This window comes from Rattus norvegicus, chromosome 10 (assembly GCF_036323735.1).
Source record: "Rattus norvegicus strain BN/NHsdMcwi chromosome 10, GRCr8, whole genome shotgun sequence".
NCBI classification, from domain to species: domain Eukaryota; kingdom Metazoa; phylum Chordata; class Mammalia; order Rodentia; family Muridae; genus Rattus; species Rattus norvegicus.
The window spans coordinates 19,348,337-19,369,674 of record NC_086028.1 but is presented as its reverse complement, the minus strand read 5'-3'; the positions used below and the strand labels follow the sequence as shown (position 1 = coordinate 19,369,674).

At 47.8% G+C, this 21,338-nt stretch overlaps 1 protein-coding gene across 1 annotated transcript in view; it reads left to right on the top strand.

Annotated features, from left to right (window-relative positions):
- Positions 1-21,338, top strand: part of Dock2 (dedicator of cytokinesis 2) — a 417,576-nt gene that overhangs the window by 379,313 nt on the left and 16,925 nt on the right. The window contains exons 37-44 of the mRNA NM_001419946.1: positions 3,251-3,341; positions 4,207-4,326; positions 7,418-7,507; positions 8,949-9,053; positions 11,520-11,661; positions 16,121-16,202; positions 17,234-17,318; positions 18,011-18,097. Coding sequence (NP_001406875.1) covers positions 3,251-3,341; positions 4,207-4,326; positions 7,418-7,507; positions 8,949-9,053; positions 11,520-11,661; positions 16,121-16,202; positions 17,234-17,318; positions 18,011-18,097 — 802 coding nt within the window. The remainder of the gene's footprint in view (positions 1-3,250; positions 3,342-4,206; positions 4,327-7,417; positions 7,508-8,948; positions 9,054-11,519; positions 11,662-16,120; positions 16,203-17,233; positions 17,319-18,010; positions 18,098-21,338) is intronic.

Genomic DNA, 21,338 nt, shown 5'->3' with positions numbered 1-21,338 from the left:
CTGAGGACATTAACTTGCACCAAAAAGAAAAAAGAGAAAACAAAACAAAAAAAAAAAAAAAACAAAAAAAAAACACAAAAAAACCCTCCTTCAATTTTCTCAGTATCTCATATTTTCCTGCAAAAAACCACAACTATATTACTGTTATTTTTTTACTCATTATAAAAATAACACAGATTCTTTAAAAGTCAAAACAATAAAGCCTCATAAAATACAGACTAGCAAAATATGAAATAAATCTCTAAAACACACACATATTTTCAGGCTTTTTATGCTTATATATACATCTAATTCTGCACATTATTTCTGCAAAAATGGAGTTTTAGCCCCAATAATTTATCCCTCACTTCTTTTTACCTGACAAGATGTATTTCAATATCATTCATAATGAAACTATAAAATTTCCTTTCTAGAATATGCTGTCATTTACGCAGCCAATCCTGTCCTGTTGAACAGGCCTGTTATTTCCAATGTTTTTCACAAGAAAGAAAGAAAGAAAGAAAGAAAGAAAGAAAGAAAGAAAGAAAGAAAGAAAGGAAGGAAGGAAGGAAGGAAGGAAGGAAGGAAGGAAGGTAGGTTAGCAACAACGGATTCTTGGCCACTGGCCCTGTGAGTCCACAGTTGCCTCAGCTGTTCTGTCAAAAGCTGAGCCTGTGCACTTAAACTCACTCTGAGCCTCTGAGCGTACCACTGTGCTTGGTGCTTGCTTTACTGGTCCAGTTGTGTCAAGAAAGTCATTCCGAAGACTGTCTTGACCTTTGTGACACAAGAAGCTTTAGGGTCTGAGGGATCAGAGTGGCTTTTTGAGATGAGTCATTCACAGCTACTGTTGTGGGTTCTTTTTTGGTACAAAAACAAAACAAAACAAATCATTCTGCCTTCTGCTCTGAGGGTGAGATACAAGACTCTCCCTACAAGCCCTATAGTCAGGCTTTCCTCTCTCCAAACCCTTTCCTCATTTCCACTTCAGAAGCACAGATGGTAAGTCCCAGACCCCAACTGGCTTGGAGATAGGGGCTTGGGTTAAACTCGGAAAGCCACCATGCTGACCTACCCCAGACACTGCGAAGTTCTAGTCTGTTCTCTTTGGCAGGTATAGTATTTAAAATATTTTGAATCTGCTGCCAACATTTTTACACCTAGAGACCTTACAGAAACCCACAGTTCTTCTTCCTGAAAAGCTCAGAGTTTGTCACTACATTGTACCCCCAGTCCACTCAGGCACTTGTCACTTCATTGGATGGTGGTGGCCCTTTTAGATGCAAATGTGGCCCTGCCATTCTCTGTTCCCTGAGGTACCTCACTTAAGCACACAGAGACAACTGACTCAGTAGCCCTGGTGGGCTCATTAAAATTACTTCCTTGGGGCTGAAGAGCAGATGGTTAAGCCCAAACGCTAACAAAGGAGAGTAGAGGGGGCCTTAGCTGGTTCAGTAGTTGAAATAGCATGGGGGGCTTGTCTCCCTCCAGACACTCTCCTGGATGTTGTTGAGCACAAACATCAAAGGGGTCTAAACGGGCAGCAATGAGATAGGATTGGGCCATGTAGGAAGAATGGGTGTTTCCAAATTCCAGACTTCACCAATGACTGTTACCAGCAGAGCTGGTATAAAAACAGCACTCTCTGGGGCTGGAGAGACCGCTCAGTGGTTAAGAGCACTGACTGCTCTTCCAGAGGTCCTGAGTTCAATTCCCAACACCCACATAGCAGCTTACAACTGTCTGTAACTCCAAGATCTGACACTCTCACGCAGACATAAATACAGGCAAAACACCACTGCACATAAAATAATTTGTGTGTGTGTGTGTGTGTGTGTGTGTGTGTGTGTGTGTGTGTGTGTGTGTGTGTATGAACAGCTTCATCCCTCCCTCCTCCCTTTCCTCCATACCCCCTCTCTTTCTGTTCTAACACAGGCCCCAGTTTTCATCTTCAACAATGCTGGCAGGATGAGTTGAATCTTTCTGCCAGAGCTGCTCCCCCACTTCCCGTCGACCCCAGCTCAACTGAGCGGCTAGAAATCTTTCTGAGACAACCTTGAGTTAGTCAGTATTCCATCCCTGTGACAGAATCTCTGAGAAAATGAAGTTACCCCGAAGAAAGTTTTATTTTTGACTCTGGTTCAGAAGCTTCAGTCCGCTGTTACCTGGTACTGTAGGATCGATTATCAATAATGTATCAAAGCCCCCTCCCTTTGCTCTTGATTCTGCTCTTAGTTCCTTTCCACAGGATTTTTCTCAGGGTTCAGAACTAAAATGTCAGTTGCAAAGAGACAGGGGGCTGGGAGTGTCAATGTGTCTGAATAACTGAGTCTCTCTGTAGACTACAGCTCAGGGCCTTTCTAGCCTTTCTCTCTCCCCTGCTCTCCTCTCTTTTAAGCTTTCCCAGAGCACCCTAAAGAAAGGACCAGAGCATCCCTTTGTGAATTGCATTCTCATGGACTCTTATAGGATCGAGCTGCTACTCAAGCTCACACCCCAGCATGTCTGTGTACTAGCCTGTGACTCTCGGCAAACCACTTTTTTCCGTCCTTTACTGTCATGTCATATTACCGCTGGGCAGAACATTATGTAGCATCCTGAACTCTGTCCAGGATAGCCTCAAACTTCATGTTTTTGTCTTCATCAGAATATGCATATCCTTAATGGACCCAGGATTAGGTGATCCAAAGTATTTAAAACACTTAGCAAAAACTGGGCATCATAGCACACACCTGTGATCCCAGCACATAGGGTGTCATAGGAGGATCATAATTTGAAGCCATCCTGGCCTACATAGTAAGTTCTAGGCTAGCCTAGGTTATATTATAAGACATTGTTTCAGGGGTTGGGGATTTAGCTCAGTGGTAGAGCACTTGCCTAGCAAGCGCAAGGCTCTGGGTTCAGTCCCCAGCTCCGAAAAAAAGAATAAAAAAAAAAAAAAGACATTGTTTCAGGAGTAGAAGGGGAGAAGTCACTTAGCATAGCACCTGGCATCACTTAGCATAGTACCTGGCATCACTTAACATAGCACCTAGTATCACTTAGCACAGCACCTGACATCACTTAGCATACATAGCACCTAGCATCCCTTAGCATAGCACCTGGCACATACCAAGGGTCCAACAAATACTAGATTTTATAATTACCACTTAGAAGGCTGGATGGCTAGACTGAAGAACTCCCTGTGCCCTATGCAAGAGTCCATTTGTCCTGTCTCCACCAGACACCTTATCACCACATCTTGTAACTCATCACACTTCTCCCTACACAGATACCTGTATAAATTGCGTGACCTTCACCTGGACTGTGACAACTACACAGAGGCTGCCTACACACTCCTCCTCCACACCTGGCTTCTCAAGGTACTGTCCCAGGAAGACATCCGCGCTGAGATCCCCACTGAGTCCTCACAGCAAGCTGAAGAGTTTTAAAAAGGATGAAAGGAAGAATCAAAAGAAATGGGGAAAGAAAGTCAAGGGAATTTTCCTTTTCTTGGTGCCCCTCAAACTCCTTACTTATGTCTCTGTGCTATTTCACCTGCTCCCCGCGGTACTGAGTGACCTTTATCTTTCATACCTGAAAGTCTCTGGGATATACATCTTCAGTACTATATAGCATCTAACTTGTTGTGGGGGATAAATCACTGGCCTGCCCACTGAACAGCTTCCCCTGTCTAGCAGACGTTGCTGCAAAAGCACGAACTTCTTTCCTTTGGCTTTTGAAGTCCTTTGGCCATGTCTCATTGAGATTTAGAGAAAATCCCCAAAGTCCACACTGTGAAACCACTAGAAAGCCGAAGTTGCCCAATTGAGCCAAAAATCAGAATCACTTCGCAGATGGAAATCACAGACAGCATCTGCCTGACCACACACACCAGGACCCTGGGGAGGCCAGCAGGGTCCATCTTCATCTTGCTCCTCCTCAGAGAAGCTCTCAGAGCTCACGGTCCTTGGTTCATCTGCTCTGTCTGATATCATCAGAACTAGAGGGCAACCTCCTAGCATCCCAAGGACTCATACCCATAAGGGCAGCTTCCCCATGCAACCCTAGGTTTTCAAAGATGAGCTGAGATGGGGAAAGGGGAGACATAGGAGTATCATAATTTGAAGCCATCCTGGCCTACATAGTAAGGACCTGGACAGGGTGGTTTCTGCCTTTCATCCTGGGAAGACATCTGTCCTTGGCTGCCATTTATCTCTGTGTTTCTTCCCCATGTTCTCTCGGTAGTGGTCAGATGAGCAGTGTGCGTCACAGGTCATGCAGACAGGCCAGCAGCACCCTCAGACCCACCGGCAGCTGAAGGAGACACTCTATGAGACCATTATAGGCTACTTTGACAAAGGAAAGGTAATTGGAGCCCGTCACCCTCTCTCTGTGTCGGGGTGTCGGCCAGTGGGAGGGACAGGTCTCTCTTGTGCTGTGTACTTAGTCCTTCTTTTTAAACACCTGGACCATTGTATTTTCTTTGCCCAGCTTGGAGCATCCCCACCACATCTGTCCACTAGCAGGTTGGATCTTTTCACTCTTCAGGGTAAAGAGCGTCCTCAACCACCTTCAGCACCCCTGTGCTAGCCACTATGCTACTATTGATAATCCTTTCCTTACATAGGGTTTGTTTGCCCGATCGCTGGCTCCTCTTTATGGAGTTACCTCAATCACAAAGCTTTTGTTTCATCCACTGCTGGATGCCTGGTGGTTAAAGTAGAACCTTACACCCAGGAGCTGATGATACAGGTTGGATAAATGGGCACATCTGTGGGTGAAACCGTGCTGCCCTTGATCTCTTCAGCAAGGACGCTGGCAGGGTTGCCCAGGAGCTGAAGCGAACCAGCTGCTACCCAGCCCCAGCTTCCAGCAGACCTCAAGGCAGCTCCAACCTTCATCTTGAGAGGCAAGATGGAGCTCCACCATCTGCCCTGTAGGCAACCCAGCACAGTACCTCCATGCCTGGGCATTTCATTGCTCATGTCCAGCCACAGTTTTGTGTCTCTTCTGATGTTCTAGTTCTCCTGCTACCTCGGCGAGATACTAAGAGTATCTGCTTCTTAGTTGTAAGTTGTAGGAGGAGAGAAAGGTCATAAACACCAGCATGGTAGCCAGCAGGCAGCAAGGTCATCTTGTTAGACTGTAATGGCCACCATTGTTACCTAACCTGGCCACTTCCTCTGTGAGGCCCTCCGTACGTACTCTGGCTCACGCACAGCCCTACTTTGCTGTGACTGGGAAGACCTCTCTCCATCTATTGGGATCCCGATGGGTTCTTGGTTTAGATTTGTTCTGCCTCTGCAGTTTATTGCCTCTGCCTTGGTCTGTTCTTCTCCCTTCCCCCAGAACAATGACATGAGGTAATGTCTACAGAGGGGCTTATAAATTCCTAAGGCCAGCAGCTGGAGAAGACTGTCCTAGAATTTATGATTATAAGCCTCTTGAGGGCAGAGACTCTGCCATCTTTGAACCTCTCGCCCCTCTAGCCATCAGATACGAGCCTTCTATTTGTTTATTACTGATTACATCAATCTGACTGGGAGAGTCCCAAAAGGGGATGAGCTTTGTCTCCAGCTTGGGATTTGGCCCAGCCACCCTGTGCTGAGCAGACAGGAGGAAGACACAAGTGCCCCATGCTCAAAGCACTTACTGTCTTGTTGCTAAATCAGAGACGCCAGTTATTGTCAGGGTTTGCATGTTTTCTTTTGGTACTGTGCAACGATGAGGTTGGGGACAGGGGACCGTGGTGGTACCTGGGCGTATAGAGGAGGCAGCAGATGATACAGCTTACCCTGAAAACCATGGTCATGGAAACTTCTAGAATAAAACCTAAACTCTTTTGCTCCCCTCAGCTTTCCTTCCCTACAGACACACATAGGCCATCACTCCATAAGCCTGTCTTGACACCACCTGATACAGTACCTCCCCAAACCCAGCAGTTCTGAACACTTCCTTTTGCTTCACCTCAGATGTTCGTGAGAGCAAAAATAGTGTCTCTTCCCCATCTTTGACTGCACAGATGGATGGATATCTGTGCACCGGCCCCAGAACCCAGTCACTTACTCCATAACCAGTGTGTAAAGCTAGTGAGATCAGTTCCTGCCAGAGGTCCCAGAGGACTGAAGGGAATGCTGGGAGTCTGACTACCGCCCTGCCCCCTCTTAGCCTTTTAGAAATCTCTTCGTGCACAGAGACCCCATTGCTTCTTCCTGTTTCTATACTGGTGGGAAGCTTGCAAACACACACACACACACACACACACACACACACACACACACACACACACACACATACCCTGTTGTGTCCAACAGCCCTCTGGCCCAGCCAGGTTCATTACCCAACCTTCTTGTTCAGGGTGAAGCTGGCAGACTGGGGTCCTCCTGGCACGTAAAGCATTTTTATGCTGCTCACTAAGCTGTCTTGGGTTTACTGCCATGGCTCCTCTGATGCATGCTTGGTTTTATTTATTTCTATGCTTGGATGCAGAGAGCACTTTCCTTAAGAAGCTCACTATGAATTTTGGCAGCCTCCACTCTCGCCTCCCCCGCCTCCCCTGGCTTCTCCATTTAGGTGCATTTTCTGTTTTAAACCCGGCGTGGAGTGGGAATGGGTAGCCTCTGAGACTGTCGAGCTCCAGCCAACCCTGCCTCTCCCCACGCCCGGCTGCAGAACTCGTGGATGCCTCTGTAGTCCAAGATGGGGGATGGTCTTGACGTCGGCTTAAAATCAAATGGCACAGAAGAAGCTTCTGTGTCCGGGGTTCATATTTTTCCGTTTATTTTAAAAACAGAGAAGACCCACTTCGAAAGTTTTAATGTTTTAATACTCTAGTGCATCATCCCTGTGCTGCTCTGTGCTTAACTCCCACAACCACGTCACCCCATTAGGAACTGACAGAGAGGATCACAGATTGAATATTGGAACCCAGTTCCATCCCCTGAAATGCTCTGACCTCAGGCCATTTGTTTACTTCAGTGGGAAGTAAACTAGAGTTAAACTAGTAAACTGCAGCTAGAGCTTCCTCTCTAGCAAAGGGTTCTGATGCCTCCCCTTTCCTAACCTGTACTCTGGGAAGGCAAGAGACTCAGGGAGTGAGCCTAAGTCATCAAGTACTTACAACGCTTCAAAGGGAGCCCACTCTTGGCTGGGCAGATGAACCTCCATTTTTCGCCTGGGCATGATGTTAGTGACCTCTCTCCAGATACTTAGAAAGAATCAGAGCACATGTACACAGCCTACTCTATTATTCATTAAAGGGGCAGGATGGGAAGCCGAGGAAAGGTTAGACTACTACCAAATTACAGGCTCGCACTGTGTGAGCACCAGGACTGGGTAAGAGGGTGTCTGCGGTTGCAACTCTTAGCGGGCGACGGCAAGGCTCAAGTCCCTTCTTCAGCAAAGGCTCTGAAAAGCTGAGCCACCACTAACCATTGTCTCCATGATGCTCCTGTAGATGTGGGAGGAGGCCATCAGCCTGTGCAAGGAGCTGGCGGAACAGTATGAGATGGAGGTCTTTGACTACGAGCTGCTCAGCCAGAACCTGGTAAGGCTTCCTTCCCCCAGAAAGCCATGCATGCACGCCTCGCACAGTGCTCACTCAGCTCAGAGACAGAGGAAAGCACGGTCGGTGGGTTAGGGAGACGGAAGGATGGAGAAGGGCCTGATGAGGTCGTGGTGAACGTCACCCTTCCATGGTTAGATGGAGCCGCAGCTGCCGCAGCTGCTTCACTCCCAGCAAATGCTCTGTTGCATTTGCAGTAAAGGTTTCACAAATCACCAAACCAATTAAATAAAGGCGCAACTCTGTGCCTCTCGATGAGCAGATAAATCACTTTAACACGCTTCCCATCTGGTTGATCCCATTAGCATGTTGATGCTCGGGACTAGGGTGGGGGAAATCAGAAGGAGAGGGACCAGCCTTCCCTGCCTACACTGTCAGGGATTAGTAAGGAACTGAGCTCAGCAGGGGAAATAAAGCTCTACATTTTGGCTGCTTCTTCATCCCTTACCACCATCCATGGTTGCCCAAGTGTCAGGCTCCCAGACCCTTATTCTCAGCCCATAAAGTGCAATGTAGACATTTGCAGGAAAATGGTAAAACGAGAGTCAGAATGTTGAAGGGATGGATCAACAGCCCGGGCAGGGGACAGAGGGCTAGAGTGGTAATCGTATGAAAGTCTGCTGAGCTCTTAGCTTTATGTAAGATAAGACTCAAATACAAACATGTCAGCGCCAGCGTGGACTCAATGGCAATATCCCCTGAACATACACATGTTCGCAGACACAGAGGTGCTGCGGTCTTCCAAATGTGCGAGTTTATGTGTAGACACGTGCCAGGGCATCCTGCGTAGTCCCAACATACATTCCCCTCCCTGAATGCGTCACACACCATCCAGGCACCTGCCTAGATCCGCATGTAAGTTTTAGGCCACATCAAGTGATCCTTGTGACGCATGTCTTCATATGCTTGCGCCAAGATTTCTTAAGGATCAATAGCGATTGCAGGGCGTGGGGAAGTGCGGAGAGAGCTGCAAACCGTTTTCAGGGATATGAACATTTGAAAAGCACACACCTCTTGTAGTGCGCAAAGTAGGTTAGCTGCATGTGCACACACAGGAAGATGTTTCCACCTGGAGGCATTGGGTCATCCATGCCTCTTAGCAAGACCTGTCACTGTCACTGCCACCTGTTCACAGAGAAGGGGGTACAGTGGGCAGGGTCCCCAGCTGGGGCTCTTACTTCAAGCACTGGAGATACAAGAACGCCATGGATAAATGCTCTCCTCCAAGCGGGTCGCCTAGCGCAGTAGGCATGGGCTCTAAGCATGGCTCTATCCACTGTAATAGAGGCATAGCTGCAGGCGCATCATTGTCTACACTTGGTTCTGGGGTGAGCATAACATCACAACTGTGGATTGTTTTAGTTGAATATGCCTCGGATACACACCATGTTGTCTTAATACAAGTCATGTTTTCTTTTTTCAGACCCAGCAGGCCAAGTTCTATGAAAACATCATGAAGATCCTCAGACCCAAACCAGACTACTTTGCCGTTGGATACTATGGCCAGGGGTTCCCCTCCTTTCTACGGGTGGGTTTGCCAGTGACTCAGGCCAGGGTCTGAGGACCTCGGGACCATAGCTGTTCCTCTGTGCTTTGTGCTTTGAAGATCTGATTGCTCCCGGAAGCTTGAAGCTCAGGAGCTGAGTGATGCTGTCCAAGGACTGCCACTGTCCCCAGGAGAGTCCTAAGTCAGCCTAACCATCAATGGCGGTGATTACATCACACATGGAACTGCAGAGAGGAGTAGTCAGGGCCCCGATGCAGGGATGAGGCGTTCAGAGAACGACCACCTGACACCGGCTATCGAGGAACTCCAAGGCAGTAGCTCTCTGTTCTCTCACGGGCTCCCTTTGCTTTCTTGATGTTTATTGGAGTCACAGGGCGTCCCTTCATGTGTGTGCTGTCTCTACAAATGTGCACCATATGTAGAACGAAAACTGAGAAAAACCTCACATGTCTGGCAACTTACTTAAAAATAACAAAAAACTCCACGGGCTGGGTCCCTCGTTAACATGAACTGTAAGTAACATCTGTAGTTTTTCCAGCTTAAAAAATCAGTGAGGAACACTTGTGACAGAAGCAGAAGGCAAGAGCAACCTGGTCTGTATAGAAAATTCCAGGCTGTCCTGGGTTCTGTAGAGAGACTCCCATCTCAAGCCAATAAACAAAAATAGCGAGAAGAGTAAACGTCACTTGCCTTTCTGCCAATCCCTCTGAAGCCCGACCTAAGGAAAGGGCTCTGTGCCCAGGGCTGTGGTGTTGATCTGTCATAATCACATGGTACCCGCTCCACGGGAAAACTATACATCAGATCAAGTGTGAACGAGAAGGACAAATGACACCCTTAGTATCACTATGGAAATAATTTTGATCCTGTGTCCCCCAAACGAATTTTTTGAGACACGCAGGGTCCCTGCAGCATCCTTTCTAGTCAGTATCTTGGTGGCTGCTTTTAGAATGTAGCAGGTTGGATTTTGATATACACAGGATTGCTTCAAGTTTATGAGTCAGAAAGATGCCGGGTCCATGACAGATCTGACCCTTGAAATGACCTTGGTTTACAGTGTGGTCTACTTAGTCTCTCACTGTGGCCAGTCAACATGGAAGCCACAGTGGGCTTACATGAGAGACTTCCATGAAGAGCTGTACGGTAGGTGTGGAGAGGGGATCCTGAGTAGAACAGCAGACGCTGTTCAGGCCTGTTGGCTTACCAGAGACTCCCCTGACCACTTGGTAGGAGTGTTCCTGGGATGATTCCTAGAGACTACACTTTAACCAGTCTAGGGTGAGGACTGGGAATCTAAACATTTGAAGATTCCCCAGCCCCTCTTGCTGTGTTGATTAAAAGATAAAGAGAGGGGGGATATGTTCTATGGAGGTCTGAGGAAAGGGGATGTCTCAGAGGGCCCATGCTGAGACACCCCTTCCCCCTGAGGGACCAGCCATGGGATATAGAATAGAGTTTATTCAGTGCATGCCAAGGGGAGTTAAGAGGGCAGTAGGGGCAGAGATGGGGGGAGGGTAGAGAAATAGAAGAGTAGAGGCCAGCCATGAGCATGTGGAGAGAAGGGGAGAGGGGATTGGGGAGAGAGGGAACAAAGGGGGGAGAGAGTAAGAGCAAGAGAGCAAGAGGGTACAAGAGAGTGGGGAGGGGACAAGCAGCCCCTCTTAGAGTGTCAGGCATGCTTGGCTGTTGCCAGGTAACTGTGAGGGTGGAGCCTAGACAGAATGCTAACACCTGTAATGGCTTGATCCTGCACACATAAGTAAGTTACAGCTTAGGTTTGGACAGAAGAACTTAGCTGCCATCAGACTCAACAAAGACGGCTCAGCCGTGGTCTTGAACAGGTTTCCTACTTTTGCTACCTAGACAAGCCTTACAATGCTTTCCTGTGGACTCTCCCCTGTGTATTGTGGGGTGCTTAGCAGCATCCCTGGCCTCTTTCTCTACTCCCAGGAGCATGTCAGCTTTGGCTATGACAATCAAAAGATGGTTCCAGGAATCCTCCATGTCCCCAGGTAGCTCAAATCATTCCCATAGCTTATGTTCTAGAGGAGGCTAATGTGGTCAGAGAAAGGTAAAGAAAATGGCTGCATAGGCTCAGGGCCAGTAGCCAGTAATGAAGGGCCTGGATATTGGTTCATTTTAGCATACAACTCTAGGCTTTGGTGGCCTCACTGAAGGGCAACTTTACAGGCCGTAAATGAAGTAGGCGTGACACAGTGAATTATCCCAGAAGCTGTTTGTAGCTTCCCTCTTTGTCAGCATCTCTGGTCGCCCTTTCCTTCAGAATTAGGCCTGTTAGAGCAGTGGTGTGCACAGCTAAGTCAGCCCCTACTTCAACTGATGAGAAGCTGAGAGGAGAGGGACATTCCCAAAGCCACCCCCTTCTACCAGCCCCAGGCTCATTTTGAACACCTTTCAGCTCTGCTTGAGTGATGAGTCCTGCACGCCCAGGCCCCGGTGTCTCTGATGGGTGTCCTTTCTCTGCAGAACAAAGTGTTCATCTACCGAGGGAAGGAGTACGAGCGGAGAGAGGACTTCCAGATGCAGCTTTTGAGCCAGTTCCCCAACGCAGAAAAGATGAATACAACCTCTGCCCCAGGAGACGATGTGAAGAACGCCCCAGGCCAGTGTATCCTTGGACTATGTCTCTCTCGGCCAGAGGGTTGGCCATAGCTTTAAGGGCGAGCCATTTCAGAGCTGACACCAGAGTCTCACCTGTGGAATCCAGAAAAGTCACCGCAGTCATACTGCCCTCTGTAACTGTGGGGGTCCACATGCATGGATTCAACTGACTGTAGGCTGCAATGTCGGGAGGGGGAAAGTGAGGTCATTACACTGTATGCACTGTGGCAACTAACTACATATCAGTGCCCTCTTAGACATCGTAGGTCATTTTGAGGTTGTTTAATGTAAGTGGGAAGACATGTCGATGCACACTTGGTATGAGTGGCATCCCGGCGGTGCTCATGGCAGGGCCATCCCACAGGTGAACATGGCCCTTCCTCCATTTTTTTTCCCATCATGATTATCCTCTCTGGTGCCTGGCTCTGCATCCGGCTTTGTGCAGGGTTTTACACCCAAAGTGGTCTGCCTTCCAGTAGGCACAGAACTCCTATAGTGCGCACGATATATGAACAGCTAGCAACAATACAATATATTTATTATACAAGTATGACCCATGCTAAGAGCAAGGCACACAGGGTGCTGAAGTCAAGAGACATTGTTTCTTGAGGACACATTTTGCGTTAAGTAGCTAAACCTTACTGTTGGTAGGGGAGATGACCCAGACAGGGGGAGGACCGGGAGTGCAGTGCTGTGTGTAGATGCCTTTGCCAAGGACCCAAAGGACCTTACATTGCCTGAAGTATAAAACTAACTCCATTCTGAGCCAGCTTCAAGGCTGCCACAGAGCCCGGGTATCCCAACAGTCTCACTCCCAGCTCCTAGTTCTCTCCGCCACTCCATTTAATTTCTTAAATAGGACTGCTTGTCCTTCCCCATTCTGTTCCCTCTGTTAGAATGCTCTTCTCTCAGCTCCTGGATCGACTGGTTCCCTCTCCAGGATCAGATCCTACCTGGGCACGTCATGTTTAGGAAAAGCCGTTCTTTGGCACCTTATCAAGTTGCCTTTTCTGGGCTCATCATGGCCCTGTGGGCTCGAACTCTCTTTCTGCCGTTGTTTGTTTTTTCATCCATTCTATTTCGTTTGCACATGAAAGATACATGAATACAGAGGGGATGTCAGTTCCCTGAGAAAAGACCTGTGTAGCCTGTTTTCCATACTAAACCCCTGCCTCTGCACAGCGCTGGGCATAAAGCTCATTCTGGGAACGTACCCACTGCTCAGCAGAAGGAAAAGGAAAGGAGAGAAATCAAAAGGAGGGGCAGATTCGGGTGAAGGAGGAAGGAAGCCGCAGAGGCGACCAGCTTACCGGGGATACATAGAGCGATGTGCAGAGACAGGAGCTGAGGCTGGGAGCATGCGTGCAGCATAGCAACCGTGGAACAAGGCTGGTGCCTTCGTGTACTACATGCTGCCATAGCAGGAGGTAGGATCACGGAGGCAGGGGGCAGGTTCAGGCTGGCTGTGGAGCCTGGAAGCCCACGACCTCGGCTGGGGACCTGGCACCACACCCTTTAGTATGGATGAAGTTACAGCTTTTAAAGAGGGGTGTCGGGCTGCATGGCTGTTCTGCCCATTCTGCTGGAAACCTTAATCCAAATATTTTCCCCCTTGGGTGATAAATATTCACCTGTGACCTTTTCATTATTCCTGCCTGCCCTCCATGGCCATTTGCAGGAGAATGTGCAACTGGTGGCTGGCATCAAAGGCCAGTTCGGTTACATATGAGTCCTGGATTATTACTAAGGCTCCGGTAGTGGAACCCACGTATCGAACAGCTGTATGGCCTTTTGCTGTGGTATGGAAGAGCGAGCATGTGCCCCCCCCAGCCATGACATTATATTTAGGACCCTGTGATCTGGTTCAGTGCCAGGAACAAGCTGGTAAATCAGAGAGAAAGGTGCTGGCATTTGCTAGGTCTCTTCAGGAGAGCGAGCGCAAACATTACTTCCTGAGAGCCCACAGAATGTTCTAGAATGGGGAAATTTTTCCATATTTCACTGAAGGGAATACATGCTGCAGAAATGAAGCAATTTGCCCAGGGTCGAGAAGGTAATTAGAAAAGATGCAGGGAGGGGCTGGGGATTTAGCTCAGTGGTAGAGTGCTTACCTAGGAAGCGCAAGGCCCTGGGTTCGGTCCCCAGCTCCGAAAAAAAGAACCAAAAAAAAAAAAAAAAAAGAAAAGAAAAGAAAAGATGCAGGGAGTTTTAAATGCTGACTTCCGTCTGTCTGAAATCTGACTGTCTCTCTTACAGCATCTTTTGTTTGTTAAAGACCCGAGACCAGAATGATACTATTTTCTATAAACTTCACACTTAGGCATCTTTTCCTCCCCTTTGCCACACCGTTAGCCTCTGAGATGAGCCTACTGTACTCTGCATTTTACTACTAAGGAAACCAAGGTACAGCAAGCAAACAGAGAGGAGGTGGTGAGAACCCAGTGGAGAGAGGCTTCGAACTCAGGCCTGAGGCTTGCCACAACCTTTGCCTGTTAGCATTGTCCTCTTACCTTCTGCTGTCAAAAAGTCAGCAGGTGCTTTGGGAAAGGGACAGTTCTCTCATCTTCTCTAAGGAGTCCAGACAGCGGAAGGCACTTAGGCTGAAGTTCTTGCAGAAGTCTGCTGCTGCCAGCCCACCCACCAGGCATGGCGAGTCTCGCTAAGTAATTTGAGAGTGCAGATCCCATAAGTCTGGAGTCTCCTCTTGGATGAGTACCCACAGCTCAGATCAATATACATGGCCTACAATTGCCTCTAAAAGAAGTATTGGCAAACCTTTCTGTAAAGGTAGGTCTTGGAAGCTTTGTGACCCCCAGTCACAACTCCTGAGCTGCTGTCCCAATGCGTAAGCAGTCACTGATCATCACATGTACCTAGTAAGCAAGGCTGTGTTCCCACAAAGGTTTATGTAAAGGCACTGCCAACTGGCTTAACTTGTGCTTGCCAGAGAAACGGGCAGTGATATGGGTCAGGGCCTACGACCATCTGCCAGCCCCTGTCCTCAGCCAGAGTGCTCACCCCAGAGGAAATGCCCCCCAAACTCAAGCTGCCTGATTGGGATTTCAAGGTCTTCCTGCCTGAGGTTTGCAGCTATGTTCCCGATGAGACAGGTCCAGTGGGTTAAGTGTTGTTTTCTCTCTGGGAGAGAAACATGTAGAAGTACCCTTCAGGGTGAAAACTGTCAGCCACGCCCCAACCACCTGCACCGTGTGCTAGCACAGAGGAAACTCATCCAGGGGAGGCATGCAGTGAATGTGGTAGGAGATGTGGAAAAGGATAACGTTTGAGGTTGTGGTGGACTTGGGGTAGGAGATAGGAAGGAAATCATTTGAATGCCTGAAGAGAGAGATGGGGGAAGGAGAAATAGAAAACAGAGAAAGGAAAGGGGGGGGGGTCGATGAAAGAACACGTGACCATGAACATTTCCCACTTAGTTTGATATGGCCAGCTTAATGTGAGTCATGATGGGGCTAAAATAGAAAAAGGCAAAGATCCAACCAATGTGCCTTGCCAGCCTGCATCCTGTGCAAGGTGGCAGACATCACTAATCAGTCACAGAACTCTCTTTCCAGCTGTTTCTTACTTTCCACCGTGGGTCGCAGCTTTGGGGCTGTCAGGAGCTGGAGGACAAAATGGCATGTTTGCATGTTCTAGATCACTATGTCGCTCAGACTTTACTGTGCCTGGACATTTTCTCAGGTTCTTTGAAAATGCAAGGCCTCACTCAGAAGTTCTGAGGAGGGCTGGAGATCTGCCATGTATTAATAAGGTCTCAGATGAAGTATTTTTTTAGCAAGGTAATTTAGAAGATAGACTGGTCTTCCATTCTCGTGAGCACACGCAATTCCCCCAGATTATCCAGGGAGCTGGAATCCTAGCATTAATGCCCTGCCCCCCATGGTGTTTTGTGTCCTTGTTTCCTGGGACCCCCAATGCTCCATGTGAAAGAGACCATATCTAAAGAATTACTCAAGCATAGAGTTAAGAGCCCTACATTTAAACCTCTGCTCTTTCCTTACAAGCTGTGTAACCTTCCACAGGTGGCCTGGCTTCTCTGAGCCAGCGGGAACAATTGAGGTTAACTATGGCCTCTAGTGGAATTAGAGAGATTACATGACACCAAGGGAAGCCGGGCTCTGTAATTGATAGCCATCCACTCATTAGAGGGCATTATTGCTAATGACAGTATAGCAGTGATACTGGTGATTAAGAACTGCCAGGCAACTCTGTCCGCTAGAGTAGAGCCCTGGGATAGTGTTGCAAGGTCGTAGTCAGCTCTGATAAAGCCCATTAAGTGCTCACTGGTCATTGGGACCTTGTAGGAAGCCAGCAACTTGATTATTGAAAAAAAAAAAAAAAGCATGGCCCCAGAAGGAGCAACCTAGAAGCTCTCCAGGCTTCTGTTACATTTGGAGTTCTCCTGTGGCCAACAAGCACGTTTCAAATCCTTAACCTGGATAACATAGACATCCAATGTTTCACTGTGCAGCCTGTCCTGGATGAACACCCCAGGTTCAAGAACAAACCAGTGCCTGACCAGATCATAAAGTAAGATCCACAGCCCACTGTGAGAAGGATGGATAGACCCCCAAGGTCCTGTGTTAGTGGCAGGACAGTCCCTGATGCCTTTCTCCTCTGCCAGTCCCGTCCTTGCTTTTGCCTTTTGGGAAAAGAATTGCCCCTTTCTCCCCATTACCTGGGCTATGTCTGCAATAAGGTCAAAGCCAGGGATGAATGGGAGCAACAGGTTGGGGAGGTGTGGCTAGTTCTCTGTACAGCAAGTCCTCAGTAGTCACCAAGCTGGACTGACGTGGGAGCCTTCTCCTCAGCCTGCCCCTAGAATGGACCCAAGGAAGTAAGTAGCATGGATTGGCAGGTGACAGAATGGTGGAAGGATGGGACACAGTGGCCCTGGGCACGCTGGGCACATTCTCCCAAAGGAACATCCTTTAGGCCCTTGGTGAGGGTGTGGGTTAATGATGGATACATTCTGACAATTAGAAGGTTAGAGTTAGGGGCATGCAAGCAGGCACCTATTGCTTCATACCAAACCACACAGTCAGTGAGTAAGCTATGAGGTGAGGCTTTGTGGGGTCGTTGGCTGTACCACGCCCTACAGGTAGACCAATGACAGGAGCTCCCTAGAAAGACACAAGCTCTCCAGAATCCTCATGCCCACTCACCCCGAACAGGTGCGATACGGAGTAGACGGCAGCCTCTCTCTCCTTCTCGGCTGGCCACCTACGACAGAAAAAGTGGAGGGGGATGTCTGAGGCTCCTAAAGCAGTCCTCGAAGGTCATTCTAGCGGTGCTTAGCTTGGTTCTTAGGTATTCCAAACCCTTCAGTAAAGTGCAGAAGGTGATGACACAGGCCACCGTTGGTGCGTTCAGGCCAGAATTGCAAATGCCCAGGGTGGCTTCTAAATCGCCCTACAACCCTGTGAAAAATCACTTTTTTTCTGGAGCCCCAACACAGACCATGAAATGCCACCATCAGGGCCCTACCAGATCTAATGTTTGAGGTCTCAGCAGCTAGGTGGCATGGCTTCCAGAAACTTCCACCCCTTTCTGTCTTTCAGCTTTTACAAGTCCAATTATGTGCAAACATTCCACTACTCCAGGCCTGTGCGCAGGGGCACGGTAGACCCAGAAAACGAGTTTGCTGTGAGTATAACCCTCCTCAGCTATCTTCACACCTCTGCCAACCACAGGTGGTGGGCAGCTTGATCCAGAGCCAGGGAACGACATCACAGATAGGGTGACATGTCTACTGGGTCTTCTCACTTTTGAAGTTTGTAAGATATAAGGGGGTTTCCTACCAGAGGACCTTGACAGCCAAGGGCATTTGTGCATTTCTGGGAGGCTGAGTGTGGCTGAAGCAGTCCCCCCAACACATGCATCGTAGAGCCTCAGCATTGACTGAGTAAATTCTGTCATTGTCCCAAGTGCCAGTGGCCTGTCCACATATTTCCTAGCTTGGACTCGTCATCTCTCTTCAAGGCCGAGGCTGGAGTGAGGTGACTCCAAGCTCCCCTCAGCTCTCAGCTTGTAATCCTTAATACTTTTAGGGGTCACGATCCTTTGGGGGAAATTTAATGAATACTGGGGACTCTTCCCCTAGAGCACACAAATGGACACTTTCAAAATTGACTAAGAATTCAGACTGTGTGTAAAGCCAGAAAGAAATGACTCGGCCCAAGTCCAGGGAGAAATTAAACCAACTGTTAAAGAGTTCCACAGGGGAAGGTGTCACTGTGTATCTGGAAACTGCAATATTTTGTCTCCCCTGGGTGCATGGGAGGCCACCAGGGCCAGGAGTAGCCGATTTCATAAGCCCTTGGCTCTTCTCCCACCAGTCCATGTGGATTGAGAGAACTTCGTTCCTGACCGCGTACAAGCTGCCCGGCATCCTGCGCTGGTTCGAGGTAGTTCACATGTCTCAGGTGAGTTTCAAAAAGTCAGTCCCTCTCCTCCTCCTCTGACACACAGGGTGCAGTGATCCTCAGGAGGCCTCTTTGACATTATAAAGGAGATCTTTTATGTTTAAGGTCCTATAGGAATCCCAGGGTAGGCAGTGCCCAGGGCATTTGCCACCATGGTATCTTTTTTAAATCACTGGGTAACTACATGCTGGTAATGAAATCAGATGAAGAGCATCTTTGTAATGGCGACCTGGGGGACCGGAAAGGGATGAAGCAGGTTCTGGAAGTCCGACCACCCAGTTAACCCCTCAAAGTTCTCCCACCCTGACCCAGAGACTTGCAGTATAGAGTGAACCATTTTCTATTTGGATAAACTGAGGCTGAAAGAGGAAAGATCGGAAAGCCAGAGGCAGCTGGAATCCAGAAGTCTGAGTCCCCTTGTATAGAGAGCAGATGTGTATTTTGTCCTTCCTTCCTTCCTATCTATCTATCTATCTATCTATCTATCTATCTATATATATATATATATATAGCTGAATATGACTGCATACGTGTGGTGTGTATGGTGTGTGAGAGTATGGTATGTATATGAGTGTGTATGTGTGTGATGTGTGGTATGTAGATCCCAGGTCATGTAGGACCTTAGAGATATGCAGGCTTCTCTGTAAGCAACACAGAGCCCTGTGTAGAGGAGGGTCTGACTGATGTGTTCACGCTACTGTTTGCTGGCATCTGGCTTTCACTACCCTCTGTAGTGACCCTGTAGACCAATAGGCTTATAACCTCTATTTCATAGGCAAGTCCTAAGCCTTTGAAAGCCAGAACGATAATGATATCAGCAAGAAACATTGGTTGAATATGTGCTGAATTGACCACCTCCGTGATCTCATTAAACTCCCAGAAATCCTGGGGATAAATATTTCTCGCACTTACAGATAGGGACACTGAGGCACTGAGTGAGTTCATAAGTTGTCAAGGCTAGTGAAAGAGGTCAAGTTTGGCTTCAACTTCTCATAGAATCCTCCTGGTTTGGACAGCTCTCATTAGAGTGTCCTACCCATTCTAGTGAGCAGTGTCCTTGAGAGGAAGCAAATGATGTCTTCTTAATTCACAAGACATGTTAACATATGGTAGTTTCAACAAATGACCCTCCAGCACTGTGTCAAAGGCTTTTACAACCTTACCCTATGTAATTTCACAAAGTTCTGTGAGCGTATATACAGTTGGAACACTGTATGCTCAGGACCTATGTCCAGAAATAAACTGACAGCAAATTGCAAATATTGGGGGAAAAAATCACATCTGGACAGAATATATAAAGGTATTGTGTTCTTGTCATTTCCTAGACAACGTGCTAGAATAACCGTTTACATAGCATTTGCCATTCATTCACTCGTAAGGAGTCTAGAGAGGCTTTAAGGTCTATGGGAAGATGTATGTGAATGATCTGAAAGTATGGCACCCCCTTCTAAAGGGACTGGGACACTGGGTTTTGGTGTCCTCAGTGGGCTCTAGAGCCAAATTCCTATGGACACAGAAGGATGACTGGACCATGATCAACCCTGCCACTGAAGGAAGAGAGCTTTCCAGCAGCTATAGTCTCTACACATTATCCCTGACTGAGCCCACCCCCGGGGTTGGCTCCTCAAGGCCCCTCTTCTCCAGTCATGCCTGCCAGACTGTAGTAAACTGAGGGAGCCCTTCCTGTGTGCCCAAGTCCCCTTACTGTCACTTTTCAAAGTTCTCTTAGTACTTTCTAATAGACTACACAATTTTCTGAGTGCTTATTTTCAGTGTTTATTAACCAAATATTAAAGGTTATGTTGGACTGTAATTCCACTGCAATATAAACTCCAGAAGGCAGATGCTTTGTCTGTTACTCTCTCCCTGCCATACTCCAAGTGCCAAGAATAGCCTCAGGCCCATAATTCCTGCCGAAGAATATTTAAGGAAATCAAATAAGTGATTGCTATGCTGACACCCATCATGTCTAAACAGTTACCTTACATTTTCACCTTGTAGTTCTGAAATCAGGGGAAAGCAGACGTCATTCTTTACTGCCTTCCTTCATCCTGTTAGCTTCTGTGATGGTTAAGTTTGACTGTGAATTTGAGTTGCCTAGGAGATTGGTTAAGGTTCTGGGTATGTCTACGACACTATTTTCAGAGAGAATGAGCCAAGGCTGGGAGATCACCATCCCACAGTTTGGGGACCTAGATGGAATAAATGGGGAGCGGTTGGATGACCCAGCCCAGTGCCAGCCTTTCATCTGTCTGCTTCTTGTCTGCTGTGTTCGTAGGCCGTTCCCTCATGCCTTCCACTCCATGATGCACTGAGCCCCCTGAAACTGTGAGCCAAAACGAATTATTCCTTTGCTTGTTTCATGTGTGTGTGTGTGTGCCTGTGTGCCTGTGTGTGTGTGTGTCTGTGTGTGTGTGTGTCTGTGTGTGTGTGTGTGTATGTCTGTGTGTCTCTGTGTCTGTGTGTGTGTGAGCTCATGCCTGCAGGTATGTGCACGTGTGTATCCATGTTGTCACAGGAATGCAAATAAAACTAGTACATCTTCTGGTAAAAGGTATTGAGGAAAACATCCCCAATTGATCGGAATAGACTTGTTCTTCCTGGCTTTCATTATCAATTTTCAGAATGTCTCAGACACAGAGTTTTTCTTTTTTCCTAACTTAATTAATTAGTTTTTTTAGATTTTATTTATTTTACGTATGTGAGTACACTGTAGCTGTCTTCAGACACACCAGAAGAGGGCATTGCATCCCATTACAGATGGCTGTGAGCCACCATGTGGTTGCTGGGCATTGAACTCAGGACCTCTGGAAGAGCAGTCAGTGCTCTTAACAACTAAGCCATCTCCCCAGCCTGAGATACAGATGTTTAATTCCTGCCTATGTGACTGAGCATTTGTTTTCATTATATGAACTTGTCTCTTGTTGTCTGTTTTCTGGTTCTATGACTCCATCTGTCTTAGGGTTTTACTACCATGAACAAACATCATGACTAGGACAACTCTTATAAGGACAACATTTAATTGGGACTGGCTTACAGGTTCAGAGGTTCAGTCCCTTATCATCAAGGCAGGAACATGGCAGCATCCAGACAGGAATGATGCAGGAGGAGCTGAGAGTTCTGCTTCCACATCTGAAGGCTTCTAGCAGACGACTGGCTTCCAGGCAGCTAGAATGAAGGTCTTAAATCCCACACCCACAGTGACACACATACTCCAACAGGGGCACACCTTCTAGCAGTG